At 32.8% G+C, this 15,707-nt stretch overlaps 2 protein-coding genes and 1 long non-coding RNA gene across 6 annotated transcripts; 1 reads left to right on the top strand and 2 right to left on the bottom strand.

Moving 5' to 3' along the window:
* Positions 1-248: 248 nt before the first annotated feature.
* Positions 249-3,338, bottom strand: LOC103864146 (protein TPX2). Of its 4 annotated transcripts, XM_033290070.1 has the most exons (8): positions 3,150-3,184; positions 3,018-3,073; positions 2,777-2,836; positions 1,858-1,914; positions 1,284-1,382; positions 1,145-1,204; positions 710-804; positions 249-589 (listed from the first exon to the last, which is right to left on the bottom strand). In XM_033290070.1, the coding sequence occupies exons 2-8, from the start codon at positions 3,057-3,059 to the stop codon at positions 469-471; spliced, it is 534 nt and encodes a 177-aa protein (XP_033145961.1). In that variant the 5' UTR covers positions 3,060-3,073; positions 3,150-3,184; the 3' UTR covers positions 249-468. The 4 variants fall into 4 exon arrangements, with proteins under 4 accessions (XP_033145961.1, XP_009140156.2, XP_009140155.2 ...); XM_009141908.2 differs by having other exon boundaries at positions 3,003-3,181; XM_009141907.2 differs by lacking the exon at positions 2,777-2,836 and having other exon boundaries at positions 3,018-3,338.
* Positions 3,339-6,097: 2,759 nt separating this feature from the next.
* LOC117133565 lies at positions 6,098-8,243 on the top strand. Its single transcript, XR_004457442.1, has 2 exons — positions 6,098-7,117; positions 7,397-8,243. It is a non-coding gene; the product is annotated as an uncharacterized LOC117133565 (long non-coding RNA).
* Positions 8,244-14,089: 5,846 nt separating this feature from the next.
* LOC103864145 (probable transcription factor At1g11510) lies at positions 14,090-15,491 on the bottom strand. Its single transcript, XM_009141905.3, has one exon. The coding sequence runs from the start codon at positions 15,127-15,129 to the stop codon at positions 14,206-14,208; it is 924 nt and encodes a 307-aa protein (XP_009140153.1). The 5' UTR covers positions 15,130-15,491; the 3' UTR covers positions 14,090-14,205.
* Between the last annotated feature and the right edge of the window lie 216 nt (positions 15,492-15,707).

The raw sequence follows: 15,707 nt of genomic DNA, 5'->3' as shown, positions 1-15,707 counted from the left end.
GTTTCGTATTTTTGGCGGGAACAAAATCTTTTCTTTAACTCTGAACACAATATTAAAACTGTAATATTTTCTTAAATTTGAACCTCAAATTCTCAAACATCAATCTTTCAGGTATAGAGGAAGCATCAATTCTAAATTATAGTGATTCATGTTTTTCAATCACTCCATGTATATAGAGTACTAGACTCTTACGAGGAGATATAGAAAAATAATTAAACGGTTGTATCTATTTAATGGGCAAGTTGAGATAAAGTATTAATGACAAGACTGACTATCTTGTACATATCAACGTGGAAATGATATCAATCGAAATCGGTCATTTATTTAAATCTACGAAAAAGTGAGAAGAGGAAATGACCAAAGAAAAGAGACATAAACTTACCAAGATTAATAAAAAGATAATTTGGAAAAGGAAGATTGAAATGAAAATTAGCAAAAGCCTCTAACTGAGCTAGTGGCTCTCAGGATTTAAGCATGAGCATGATGAATATGGTAGAGATAGTGTTGGTTGTTGAAGACACAAGTCCAACAAGTACTGTTTACATTTCCAAAGCTTGGTTCCTTTGGCATCGTCAATGGTCTGCTCGATCTACACCCAAAACATTGATTTGAAAAGAAAAAAATATTTAGATTCATAACTAATAACCATTTGAATCATTTAATACTACTCTTTTTTGCATTATCAAAGTCGCTTTAGGACCAAACTAACCTCTGTGGGAGGAACGGTCTATCGAAGAAAGGCATTAGCTGAGCTTTTGGAACCATTTCCTTCCGTAGCATACGAATCTCTTCCTCTTCTATCATCTGTTCCACGGTTCGGTTTAATAAAAAGGTTTATTTTTGAGAATTCTTCTTAAACCGATTCCAAGTAAACATACTCTTTTTAGTTTAAGAAGTTCCGGTTATATATCTATGTACGGTCGATGGCGTGTTTACAGGACTCATATCAAACCAAAATTCTGTTTTATACCTTACACCGAGAAATTAATTAAATCTTCAGTTTCTCGACTAGCCATGCTCATATAAAAGTACGGTACCGTGTTAGTAGGATACAGGTCAGAGTACTATTTTCTTTGGTTGAATTGGCTAAGTTTTTTCTCTAACCAGATGCTAAGTAAGCATTTTATTTTGTTTTGTAGATTACCTTTTGCAACCTCTCTTCTTGTTTCTTCTGTAGTTTTGTGATATAATAATTTGTTGCAACCTGAGAATACAAGTAATGAGCTACATGGAAATTGAAAAGCAAAATTAATTAAAAAAATATTGAGGATGATCGTGTAAACCGTGTAGTTGAACATGGCACGTTTCATTGCTCTCTCGCCAGAGTGAAGCTTGAACTCAAGAGGCTTTTTGTTCTCTTTTGCTGGTGCCTTTGCAACATTCTGATTGATTGGAAAAACAATTAATTACATGCATGTTAACTACTCGTACAGTAAATATGTTTATGTAAAACGGTATTTTAGCATGCCCAATATTGGATAATTTGAGCGAGTGCCGATATAGAAATAGAAGATATGTTTCTATAACTGTTTTCAAAATATTGTAGGATTCTTAATTTCTTATAAGAACCTGACTAATAAAAGTGTGTCGTGTACAAATCTCAAATAATTTGAGACGGCTGGTGTTAATGCATATAAACACATAATGCATATCTATAACAGCTATAGTGACAAAAATCGTAGTAAAACGAGGACGTAGATGAGAGTTGTAACTTGTATATTTTCTTGAGTAAAATATTTTTCGTGTAATAACATACACCTTTTTTTCTTTTATGAGTTATATTGTGGAAACTGGATAATAGTTATCATATTTTATTTAAAAGAATTCATAGTTGATCGTAGAGTTCTATATGGATACCTTAGAAGCGGCTGCCTTGGTTTTGTCATGCGCTCTATCTTTGAGTTCCACTTTGTTCTACAATATAATTTTCAGTGAATAGTTGGAGAAATTGAATTGTTATATATGAGGATTTACATTGATCAATATAGCATGAAGTGCATTCAAATAAAACTATTGTTTTACAACTTTCGTTCTAGACATAATATGTACCTACAGTATAACTAAACGTGTGATACTATACCATCAGGAAATAAATTTGATACTATTACTCCTTTTTTGCATAACCAACGTGTAATATACCTAGTGCACGTAAAGTTACAAAAAAAAATATACCTAGTGTACGTAGAACTCAACAAGCAATACTAGTTAATCAGTTTGTTATAGAAATGGAACCTTTCCGGATTGACTACACGTCCACACAACACACACACGCACACCAAAAAAAAAACTCAACCTTGTGAAACTTTTCATGAAGTGAGATTGTGAAAGACATATTATTCGGATATCTCTAGAAAATGCCGATTTCATTAGTAATATTTCTATCAACATTCAAACTGTAATTAATTATACTGATATTGGCAGAAAATTTATAGTTATTTCATAATTTGAATATTAATTAATTTATATTTATTTTGAAACCAGAAGAATGTGTTCTTTCAGTTTAAAAATAAAAGAGTACTGGTCGATTTATTATTTTGTTGCTAAACGACCTTTGCAAAGCATAAACTTAATGTCCATCAAGTGACCTTTTTAGTCCAAAACATATACAAACAAGTTAGAGTCTTCAAGCAAGTGTTTTCCTTTACCCAAATTAGTCTTGCACCCACAAAAAGATTGAAATTTTGATTAAAAGAAGTAATGGTTAAAACGATATATACAAGAAACATTAATGCCTCACAAGAAAATAAACAAATAAACCAAGGTATCTTCATCTCACCATTCCTTTACTGTCAGAACCCAGGGACAGTACAGAAGAAGCTGGACTTATTTTCCCGCACTTTAAAAAATAAGGAGGAAAATATTTTGTCAGTATTGATTTAGTTAATGTAAATATAAACACAGGTGCCCTATTTTCTATATGCCTGCAAACATATTTACATGCAATGCGTATATACATACATGCATTAAAGTAACTAGTAATTGAATTTGGTGAGAAAAGTAACCAATTATTGAATAACCTTGGGTGAGGATTTTGTGTGTGATGATTTTCCAGTACACATGTTTAGGAGAAGAACTATATAATAAGTATAATATTAGATAGTAGTTGTAAAAACAATATAAAAGGAATAACTCAACCAAAAAGTTCTTACGGACTCTTTTTTTTTTGGCACAACTTATAAATGGATTCTAAATTTTAAAGAAGTGAAATAAAAGTATTACTTAATGAGTGAAAGAGAGAAGATACTAAGTGAATTTATAGAGAGTGAAGGACGAAGCAAATTAACATAGATACAAGTTTGGACATTAGTAGCTTTCCTAAGTGGCGTCTGCTGCTGCATCAGCAACATGCTTTAGTTAGGGGTTTCTTCAAATTTTCATTATTAATTCAATATAATAATAAGTGCAAATGTCTCCGTAAACTTGCAAGTGTTAAGTGAACTCGACATATGTAAGTATTTGTTATTTTTTTAAGTATTTGTATTTGTATTTTTGATTGTCTGTAAAATTTCATCATAGAGAATTTAAACTTCATATACTAATCAACAATCTAAGTTTATATATATATATATATATATATATACATACCTCATACCAGGATTCTACAAAAAATACGAGGTGCAGTTATTCTTTTAAAATTTGCGGTTTAGTTATCAACTTCTTCAATTAGTTTAGGCGGATCTACCAGTACAAGTTTAGAATTAGTAACATATCACAGTGTCATTACGAGTATATGTGAGTGAAAACAAATAAATTAAACTTCCCGCTCATGCATATTTGTAATTTTCCGGGGACCGGGTGTCCTTCATGTTCCCTCACACCACATTTTCACGATATATACGTACTTCAATTATATAACCATCCTTTGCTAATCAGTCATTACTTTCTAGGTGTGAGAAGAAGTTTCATAGTGATTTTCCTGGTTTCCCTGAATTCCTATGTGCGAGAAGAAGTTTCATATTGAGGGGATTTTCTTGGTGTAAAAGTTAACTTAATATTTAAGAGGTATAATGTATACAATTTTTTTTACCAAAAAAAATATAGAATTTTTATTTTACAAAAAAAAATCACAAGTTAACACAGATTAGACAATAGTTTCATTTGAAATAATGAAGACTAGATATAATGTTCTAAGATCTGAAAAATTTTCCGATTTTAGATTTACAAATAATTGTTTAATATTTTAATGCACACGTAAATATATATTTATTTTTTTGACAAAGAACACGTAAATATTAACGTTCATATTAAAACCAATCATAGCCAGTGGATCACACAAAAAGCAAGTTAGTGAATGATACTCGTTACATAAGAAGTTACAAACTAAGTGAATGTTTAGTTTACTACAAAGAAAAAGAAAGTATTAGGAATTATATGATTAATAATCCTTTAGAGTAGATATAGCTCTGTACACTTTGGACTTGCGTCCTCTTTAAGGGACTCGTCGCACTCTTTTTACAAACAAAGGTTTGAAAAACTTAACCAAGTGAAGTGGTTGTTAGCCTAACAAATCATCAATCTTGAATGTTTCTTGGTGAGTCATCTACTTCAGAGAAAGTGGTCGACAAACTGTTTATAATGTTTTACGAAAAAAAACTGTTTATAATGTTGTCTTATTGTATTGTATTGTTAATTTTTCATAATTAAGTGGGATAATGTTTTTTACCAAAAAAAAAGTGGGATAATGTTAAATTACAAAAAAAAAAGTGGGATAATGTTATGCAAGTATACGTGATAAAACTGCAAATGAAAGGTTAAGAGGAATGTCATACTGTTAAGTTAGGTCCGTGATTGGAAAATGGAACCTAACTCATGCAATCCTTAAATCTCAAGTCTTGCACTTTTTTGTCGTGGGCATGGCAAAACACCAACATGCATGATTACGGTTTAGTGACAAATTGACCACGTAACATCTATGAAAAACGAGTGTGAGATTGACTTATGTAATATTTTTTAGCATAATCTGTCTTGTATTATTATATGCTTACACTTTGTTCAAGATGATATTAACACTATATTTAAAGTAATAATGATATAGTTTAAAAGGTAACTAGATTATATAATCTAATACAAAATATATAATGATGATATGCATTTTTATTATAAAACATTTTCATTATTGTAATGAAATTCTGATATGGATTGTCGATTTCAAAATGAAAATGGGTTTCTCTTGCAATATATCTAAACAAAGTTTTTTTTTTTTTTTTTTTGAAATGGTTTATCGTGGCGATCGGTGACCTGTTCTTTAATAGTGGTCTTATTTTGTATGTAAACTTCAGTTGAAAATATAAAGAGTTTAATCTGTGCATTCAAATCGCCGAATTAATCGCTGATTCTTAAATAAAAAAAAATACTCATTTCATCCTATAATCGAGTAATATATATAAAGATTCATAATGTTTTCATGAAAATGGCAAAATACGAAAAGACTGATGTATAACTCGTGAAAAATTATGAGTCGTCAGAGTCAATATTGCAGAACCTAAAAGTCTAAAGAGGAAAACGACTTGTAAAACTCATAATTGCCTTTAATTAAACTTAATCATAAAAACATGGACAAAACTTAGGTTCACTCCCTATAGTAAACATTTAAACTCAACACCTCTTTTACCACCAATCTCAATCAAAGTGTTACCTAGATGATAAATAAAATATATTAAATTTTATTTCAGAACATTTAAATAGTTGAAAAGAGAATGATGCTTAACAAAACCCTAAATCCTAAATTCTAAACCCTAAATCTAAATCTAACCCCTAAATATTAAACTCAAACCCTATACCCTAAATTAAAATAGTAAAGCCTAAACCCAAACCCTATACTATAAACCCAAATCCTAAACCCTAAACTCAAACTGTAAACCCAAATTCTAGACCTTAAACCCAAACTGTAAACTCTAAACCCTAACTAAAATCCTAGACCCTAAACCAAACTATAAACCTTAAACCCAAATTCAAACCTTTTGGGTTTAGAGTTTACGGTTTGGATTTAGGGTATAGGATTCAGGTTTAGGATATAGGGTTTGGATTTGGGTTTATGGTTTAGGATTTGGGTTTATGGTATACGGTTTGGGTTTATGATCTAGAGTTTGGGTTTAGGATTTAGGGTTTAGAGTTTAGGTTTAGGATTTAGGGTTTAGAGTTTGGGTTTTGGATTTAGGGTTTAGAATTTAAAATTTAGGGTTTTGTTAGTGGCATCAATTTTTTGTTTTGATTTTTAAAACAAAATTAATATTTTTATTTAATAATCTAACTAGCACTTTGATTGGTTATAATAAAAGTGGTGAATTTAAAGGTTCACTATAGGAGCGGAACCTAAGTTTTGTCCTAAAAACATGCAAAGCACTCATGGTTTCTATTCAAACTCGGGTTGTTAGCTTTTTTAAAGCTGTATAAACTAATGCAATAAGTGATATTTATTGTAAATTTTTACGAATAGATAATAGATTAAAACAAAAACATAAAGATGGATCCCACCAAAATAAATAAAATGCTGAGGTGGACACCTTAAAGAGAAAACAAAAACTCAATCTATATACTATATTAAAAGGGATATATGAGGAGTAGGGAGGGTGTCCACGTCAGACAAAAAAATTAACCAATCAGGTTGCAATGTTTTGCCACGTAAGCTCTTTGTTGCCCGTGTTATTCTTTGGCGTTTTCGTTTGGGCTTTGCGTTTTTCTCCTTTGATCTGCTGTGTATACGTTTGGGCCATGGAGCCCATCAGACTTTAGAGACGGAAATCTGATACCTCGCCGAGTATGTATGCTGAGATCTCGCCCTTTCTCATTTCTTCAAACCCTAACTCTTCGACATCCCCTTTGCTCTTCCTCTTATTTGTTCCGTTTCACGTCTGATTCTCCAGTGCTGCCATGATCACGGAGTCAACTTCTTCGACAACGCCGAGGTTTACGCCAATGGCCGAGCTGAGAAGATCATGGGTCTGGCGATTCGCGAGCTGGACTGGCGGAGATCCGACATCGTGGTCTCCACCAAGATCTTCTGGGGTGGTCCTGGTCCTAACGATAAAGGTTTCTCGAGGAAACATATCATCGAAGGAACCAAAGCTTCTCTCAAAAGACTCGATATGGACTATGTAGATGTCCTCTATTGCCACAGGTCATAAAGATTTGATTTTTTTATATTTTATTTCTTGAAGATCTATTCTAGGGTTTTGAGTTTTAGATTATGATTTAACTCTTAGGGTTCCTGAGATTGAAATAAAGAGTTCGAGCTTTAGGTCTTTTAGTGTCAATGTCTTCCGTCGTTTCTACTATGGAACCTCTCAGTGGTTCTGTAACGCCTCTCCATTTTTATTTGTCTCCATTCATTGATTCCTTATTCCAATCAGGCTAAAGCCTCATGTCATTTATGTGTATTTCCTTGAGAGGCTTTCAGACCATGTCAGGTGATTCTAAGACGACAGGTCGGCTCTTCTTATGATCAGTGTTTTTGTCAGCCTTCTATTCAACAGTTTCGTCAATAGAAGGCTGACAAAAACACTGATCATAAAAAGGACCCCAAGGGCAGTACAAGCCAAGGAAATCCTCCAAAAAATCTGGTAAGAAGCATGAGTCTAAACCTGACACTGGTGGTGTCAGTGACGAGGCAGAAGCTCCGTCTGATGTGGCTGTAGGAGGAGCTTCATCTCATGTGAATATTGGTGAGGAGGTTGTTGATCCTCCACCGACTTCTGTAAATGCAGCAGCTAACAGTGATGTTTCAGTTGACACGCTTCAGCCAGGAAACACCACAGCAACTTCTGATAGTGGAGATGAACCGAGAAAAGAAGTTGCGAATTCCGAAAATGATATCAGCGTAGCATTGTCCACGGAAGAAGAGAATGTGAAGAGTATCGACATTGGAGCGGCTGGCGCAGTAGATTCTTTGACGTCTGACCTTGCAGATACCGAGAAGGGAGTTACACATGACGATGCAGAGGAGTCCCTTCTGGCCGTACGATCTGAGTTACAAAAGAGATCTAATGAACTTGAACAATCAGAACAGAGGTTATTATCTACTAGAGAGAAGCTTAGCATAGCTGTTGTCACGTGTTAGCTCTGTTTGTTCTCATATGCATTTTAAGACTCAGAGACAGAGAGAGCATTATCTGTTGTGTTTTAGTTTTTGTTGTTTCCACTTTTTAAAAACAAGTATAATGTTTTTGAAACTTAAAAGTTGGCTTTTATAGTTGTTGTCAAGAGGTCAGTAGTAATGTAGTATATTGAAAAGCTCATTTAAACGATTTTTAACTGTGTTAAAAAAACAGTTGTTAATTATCATACAAGTTTTTATTTTATAAAAACAGAGGAAGTGAAGATATACTAATTTAAAGATTTGATGAAAAGTATATAATGCTGATCGTGCACATCATAATGTCAGCACCATCCTAAGTCTAATGTTTAGTCTACCTGTTGGCAATTGTTTAGTTCCAATTATTTAGTTTCTTCTTAAAACATACATGCACGTACATTTCTGATTTTTTTGTTTGAAAAGACATTTCTGATTTTTTTTACATAGATATCCTATACAACTTCGATTTTCTTTTGGGGTAAGATTCATTTTTCACCGTCATTTTAAAACTAATTTTGGATATTCTATTTTATTTAGTTAAATCAGAAAATAATTTTTTTTAGAATTGTCTAAAGAAAGTAAGAAATAGAGAAAAACGTTCCTAGGCAATTTTATGAATTTACTATTTGAGAAAACAAAAGAAGTAAATCCAGATTTATAATTATTAGTAGATAGATCATCTCAAGAGTACAAGTGAAACGAATAAAATCAAAAAATTATTAATAATCTTAATTGAAAAAAATAATAATTAGAGAATTTTCGAAAGGAGAGTTAGTTATTGGAATTTGTCTTTCACCATCCACCCGCGTTTATTTTTGAGAACGCTTCTCAGCGTCTCTCTCCTCTCATCCCAAAAAAGTCTAAAGGTAAGTGTTTTATATTTAACATATTGTTCATACAATTATTTTTAAATATTCAGGTGCATGAAAATTGGAACTCGCTTCTTCACTAGCAACCAAATTTTACTTTGACAGCTCAGTCAAATACGTCAAACATTTTAAAGAACGAATACCATATTAACTACAGAATTAGCTGAGGTACAAAGAAACTCCAACACAACCAAAGTTATAGAGTGAAAAAAAGACTGCACCCTGTTTCTATTCTTTTTCTTATGTCCTACCAAGTATTACATTTTGTTTGACTCGACTGTAATACAAGAAACAAAATATTTTTCCATCTGTCTTTTTCCTTTAAACTAATTTATTATTTTCTATTTTTTGACAATTTTATCTATCCACCTATGGAAAAAATTATATAAAATGTCAACATCCAAATCAAAACATAATTGGACTTAGCAAATAAATTCTTAATATTAGTAAAAAAGGCTATCGAATAATATATTCAAACTCATTTTCCGCGCGTAGCGCGGACAAAGACTCTAGTCATTATAATATAGATTTAAAACTCACCCATGTATGTTAATTACGATGATATATATTTAAACAAAATAAATAATTAAAAAGTACGTCTAGTAGAATAATTTTAACAAAAAAACGTCTAGTAGAGTAAAGTTTACTCACAATCACATTATACAATTAAAAAAACTATGTAAAGCAAATCATATGTGAAACTATATTAGGAAATATAAAATTTGGTTATTCAAGGAACATATTTTTTTCAAATATTCTAAAGATCTCGTCAATATATTGTAAGTAATTTAATTAATGTTTAATATATTTCAGTGACACACTTGTAAGTACTAAACCAAATCATGGAGACCTAAAGAAAAAAGGTCTCATGTTTTAATAGTATAGATAGTTTCATATGTTTGTTTTATTTTATTTAAAATTAAGGCCTAACTTTAGAAATATATTTTAAAGTTTAAAGTTTAGGCCCTAATTTATATTTTTTTATCTTAAAAAAATAAATATTTCATAATCGAGGCTATGTTCGACCGCTCCACTTGAACATGATAAAAGACGATCATGCTTGACCTTACTATATTCAATAATATATATATATTCAAAGATAAATAAAATGATGTTAAATTAGTGTACTCACTACAATAAATATGCAATTCCCGACAAAATTTAAGAAATTGCATTTTGTCAAAACTCATCGGAAATTCGACAAAAATATTCAATGGATTTCATACCAACATCCATTGGTTAGAAGTCTCCCACAAGTTCCTGACCAAACTATATATGTACTGGTTAAGTAGTTGTTTTACAATACAAAAAATGCCAACGAAATCCAATATCTGTCAAGAATTTTCTCAACGAATTTTCGACATAATATATAATCATTATATAGCCATTTTAAAATTTTAAAATACCCAACGGATTTTTAATGAATTTTTTTCTGTCAGAAATTGGTCAAAATCCGTTAAAAAATGTCCACCTTGATTTATAAATATCACATCTCCTCATTCCAACAAATCAAAAATGTCTTTTCCTAAATGATTTTGTTTGCAGATTGATAAACCTCCTTTAAATCCAAAGAAAATTTTACTTACACAAGAATATACAAATGATATAAGCGAATTCAAGGGGTTGGCTCTACGACAACCAGAAACATCAAAAACCCGTAAGTTGAAATGTCTTCGATTGGTATGGAGAATTCTTACGTCGACGCCATCTATGTGGGTTAAATGGATCCAAACCTATCTGATCTGTGATGAAAATTTATGGTCGATAAAATATAAGACTAGCAAAGGATCTTGGATGTGGAGAAAGATTTTGAAGTACAGAGATGTGGCTCTAGGATTCTTCAACAAAGAGGTAAAGAGTGACTGTCAAACTTCTTTTTCTGGTTTGATAACGAAGAAGACGAAGAAGAAGAATTTTGCAAAATAAATTGATTTTTCTAGTTTTGGCGAGAAAACATAATTTTGCAGTTTTACGAAAAATATGACTTTTACACTTTTGGTAGGAAAATCCAATTTTGGCGAAATTTTTGATTTTACGGTTTTAGCAAAAATTATTGGAGTTGAGGTTTTAACGGGAAAAACTATTTTTTTGGTTTCCGAATAAACGTGATTTTCAATTTTGCTGGAAAACGTGATTTTACGGTTTTAGCAAAAAACTCAATTTTTCAGGATTCTGCTAAAATCATTTTATGGTTTTCAAGAAAACATAATTTTACTATTTTTTAAAAAAGTTTAATAATATTAATTAATACAAATTAACTATTTTTATATTCATATTAAACATTATTTATTTTGGATTTTGAGAAGCGAATGTTGCATCTAAGCTCCACATTTTTTGCATCTCAAATATCTAGATTTTCTAAATGCTGTAGATTTTGCATTCAAATACAACATTTAAACGTTGATGCAGTTTGCTTTTCATTTTTTAACTTCCATCTGTATCCAGTTGGATTTGTTAATAAAATGACAAATATATAATTTTTACGTTTCGGCGGAAAAATAGCATTTTTATGGTTTTGGCCGATAATATTTTTGCAGTTTTTGAGGAAATATGTGTTTTTCGCGAAAAAGTGCATTTTTACGATTTTGGCGAAAAAATACGAATTATGGGTTTCGCGGAAAAATACGTTTTTGCGGTTTGGACAGAAAAAGTGTGTTTTGAACTTCTGGCGGGAAAAGTGTTTTTGAAGGGAAATTTTTTTTTTTCACGATTTTGGCAGGAAAAGTTTTTTTCGTGATTTTGGCGGGAAAAAATATTTTTGCGGTTTTGGTGGGAAAATACAGTTTTTTCCGGGTTTGGCGGGAAAATACTTTTTCCAGTTTTAGCGAGAAAATGCGTTTTTTCAGTTTTAGCGGGAAAATGTGTTTTTCCAGTTTTAGCGGGAAAATCCGGTTTTAGCGGGAAAATGCATTTTCCGGTTTTGGCGGGAAAATGCGTTTTCCGGTTTTGGCGGGAAAATTTCATTTTCCGGTTTTGGCGGTAAAATTGTGTGTTTTCAGTTTTGGCGGGAAAATGCATTTTTCCGGTTTTGGCGTGAAATCGTGTTTTTCGGTTTTGGCGAAAAATGCGTTTTCCGATTTTGGCGGGAAAATTGCATTTTTCCGGTTTTTATGAGAAAATGCGCTTTTCCGGTTTTGGCGGGAAAATTGCGTTTTTCCGGTTTTGGCGGTAAAATTGTCTTTTTCAGTTTTGGCAGAAAAATGCTTTTTGGAGTTTTGGCGGGAATATGCGTTTTTGGGTATTGGCGGGAAAATGCGTTTTTTTTTGACAGAAAAATGCGTTTTTTCGGTTTTGGTCGAAAAGTGTGGTTTTACTGGTTTAGTCGAAAAATGTGTTTTTTATGAAAATGTGTGTTTTATGTTTTTTTTTTTGCAGAAAAACGCATCTTGCGGTTTTGGCGGGAAAGTGTGTTTTTCAGTTTTTGCGAGAAAATGCATTTTTTGGTTATAGCGAAAAAATGTATATGCAAAAAAATAAAATTTACGGTTTGAAAATAATATTTTGATTTTAAAAAGTCATTTTTGTCATTTATCATTTTGGACTGAACTAGAGGCATCTGCATCGAGATGCACCATAAAGACTCACATTCATTTGGAAGAGAATTTGAGATGAGTTTTTAAAAATTCAGCTTGATAATCCATCTGGATGTAGCATTATAATGCACAAAACCAACATCAATTTACATCTTCACCCAGATGGGTCACCTGGGTGAGCAAACGAACAGGACCAACATCAAAATATTTTCATATGGAATTCTAGATGCAACATCAAGCATAAAAATTTAAAAGGGAACGTGGCCTTTTTACATACTCTACTCTTGGAAACCACAAAGCAGACAATCGAATAGAACATTAAGTCCCCAAGATCTTAATTTGTCTTTGGTATTTAGGTCATGTCTGTTTTTGATGACGGATGCTGCATGTGTAAACAAATATTAATATGTGGTTCGTTTGGACACTTGCACTAGCATTCACAACTTCTAGAAAATCCAAATATTTGAGATGCCAAAAATATAGACTTTTGATGCAGCATTTACCTTATACCAAACAACATCACACCAACGAACTATAGAGGGAGGCGGGTTAAGAGTGTCCCAAGTTTTGGATGCCGAAAAGGTCGGACGGTGAGTTTCTCCATTAGTAAAAATCCGGCTCGGTTGAACCCCCCCCCCCCCCCCCCCCCCCCCAGATCACAAAAGAGAGAGTGTTGGATGTCTCCTATGAGAGATTCTCCTAGAACTCCAATCCACAGCATCTCTTACCAAAGCGTCCACCGCTATACCGGTGACACGAGGTCCATTTAGTCCTGTGATATCCAGCAGCGAACCAAGTCTTGTCTAATCATCATTCCAAAAGGATGCTAAATTGCCTGAGATAACACTGCAGCTAATAAAGGAGCGAGCCAAAGGCCTTAATTTCTTCACATTTGTCCAAATCCAACTTCCCATATTCGAAAATTCCGCAATCCGAAAAAATCTTGCATATGTTTTTGCCTCGTAGAACTAAGGATTGTAGCACAGCTCTGAATGAGTAAAATCAACCTTTTGTATAAAATATCTAGTGGATTTGCATGTTTTACTTGGTTTAGTACATATTATGTTACACTAAACTGTAATCTGGATTTTATTTCAGTATTGTGTTTTCTTCTGCCATCCCAGATTATGCGAAGTTACTTTAGGAGAGTCGGTATAAAACTCCAGTTCGCTAGAACTTTTCCCTATTTATAGGTCTTTCAAGGGACATCTGAGAATCAAAATGCTTGCGAGCCATGATGCTTTTCGGACTCCTATGATAAGTATTTTGATAAGATCCTATTATCTTTGGTTCTTTGTTTGTGGGTTTGATCCACAGTTTATTAGTGGTATGCTCCTCCTTATTGGTTGTTGGCTTGTTGCTCCATTTATTTGCTCGTATGTGGAATAGTTTTATTCTGTAGAGGTAAAAAGTCAAAGATAGCTCCGGAAAGTTCAGACACTTACAGATTCTAATATTGTCTAAACTGATATTCTGGTACATACGTATCTAGTTTAGTCTGTACTATATTCAACAACAAAAAAAGCTCTGTTTATAAGATCTTGTGTGATTCGGCTCTCTAGACTTTCTAACAAGACAAACGTTTGAACACATATGGTTCTTGTTTTGTATAAAAGTGGACAACATTGATTAAGTTAATTTAAAATATCACTTCAATATTGATAAATCAACAGAGAAAGTAAAACGACAGAGGCGAATTCAGGCAAAAGAGACAAGAAAACAAAACATAAATCTAATGGTCTGGCCGAGAGGCTTCAGCCATCTTTGTTACCACTTCATGAATGAAACCGCTCTTTTGAGAGTAGAACTTGAATTCCTTAAGCTGCAACTCTTTCCATTGCTCCTCGAATCTCTCCCTATCCTTGGATGAAAGCCTACTCCAACCTTGTTTAGCAGCAAGATCATCCACACCAAAACGAGCTACTAAATCAACAATGGGAACAAACTCTTGATTCATCACAGCAGGTTCCTCTTGCTTCATCACAGCAGGCTCCTCTTGCTTCTTCACAGCATGCTCAACTTTCTTTGACTTGACAGCTGACAATGGTTCAAGAGCCATGATCCCATTATCTCCCCAAACCAACTTTGCCAAATCAAACGCCTTGCGATCATGAGCTTTGGAAAAAGACGGATCCTTTCCTTTCTTCTTGCCTCTACCAAGATTGTTCTCAAACTTCTTCTTCAAAGCTCTAATCTTCTCCATAAACTGAGTTTTAGTAACATCAAAGCTTACAGATTTCTTCACGAGATCATAAAGAGCGTTCTTGTCGTCATAAGGGCTTGACCCAGTCTCGGTTTTGAAGTCGATAATCCCTTGCAAGACAGCAATCTCGTCTTCTCCGGTCCAAACTCTTTGGAAACAGCTTTTCTTAGTCTCTTCTCCTGAAACCCTCTTGACCCTCTTTGCTTCTACTTCATTTGTCTCACTAGATCGCTTCTTCTTGGTCTCGGGCTTTGAGGAAGTTTCAACCTTTATGGAATCTGCTGGAGGTTTCACAAGCGGCTTCGCGACCGGCTCGGCTTCGGTTTCGGAATCGGTTTCTTCTTCTTCTTCTTCCGAGGAAGAGTTGGCTACGGCATCTTCGTCTTCTTCTTCTTCACTTGAAGAAGATGCAACCGGCGGATCTTCCAACTTCTTGAGAAGTTTTCCACTCATCGCTTTTTTTTTAAAGGGTTTTAGTCTTTGGGACTTTTGAGGTGTTTGATCTCTCTCTCTCTTTAGTCTTTATACTGAACACAAATCGTCTCTCGGTTTTCCATTTTATTTAATTTTAATCTCAGTTTTTCGTTTTCCTAAATTTATTATATTTTCCATTTACTGTCGTTTTGTTTCCTTCATTTAAATAAAAAATTCTGGAAAAGAAAAATAAATTACAGCAATATTCTCATAGAGTTATAACTGGACGGTGTGGTTCACAGTTTATGTAATCTTTAGATTTAGATATGTGGTTTATAACTTTTTTTATCTTAATATTACATAATTAAAATAAATATTTGAGCTACCCAACAAAATTAATAAATAAATATTCTGAAAAGATATTTCATAGTTTTAATTTTTGAAGTAGAAGAATATTGTCTTTCTAATTTAAACATTTTACCAAAAATATATAAATTATCTATTTTAAGTTAGTTCAAAACTTTAACTCATGTTTGTTACATTACATTGCATAAATTAAACTAGATTAACAAAATAATATTTAATATTTATAATCAGGAAAATTAGTTTTTTTTCTT

This window comes from Brassica rapa, chromosome A04 (genome assembly GCF_000309985.2).
Source record: "Brassica rapa cultivar Chiifu-401-42 chromosome A04, CAAS_Brap_v3.01, whole genome shotgun sequence".
Lineage (NCBI taxonomy): Eukaryota > Viridiplantae > Streptophyta > Magnoliopsida > Brassicales > Brassicaceae > Brassica > Brassica rapa.
This window is presented reverse-complemented; position numbering and strand designations above follow the sequence as displayed.

Excerpts from the sequence above, each read along its gene's own strand:
- LOC103864146 (XM_018658201.2), bottom strand. The coding sequence starts at position 2,956 with ATGTATATACGCATTGCATGTAAATATGTTTGCAGGCATATAGAAAAT. Across the intron at positions 1,383-1,857 it reads CCAAGGCAGCCGCTTCTAAG|AATGTTGCAAAGGCACCAGC; the intron begins GTATCCATATAG and ends CCAATCAATCAG. Across the intron at positions 590-709 it reads AGACCGTTCCTCCCACAGAG|ATCGAGCAGACCATTGACGA; the intron begins GTTAGTTTGGTC and ends TTTTGGGTGTAG.
- LOC103864145 (XM_009141905.3), bottom strand. The coding sequence starts at position 15,129 with ATGAGTGGAAAACTTCTCAAGAAGTTGGAAGATCCGCCGGTTGCATCT.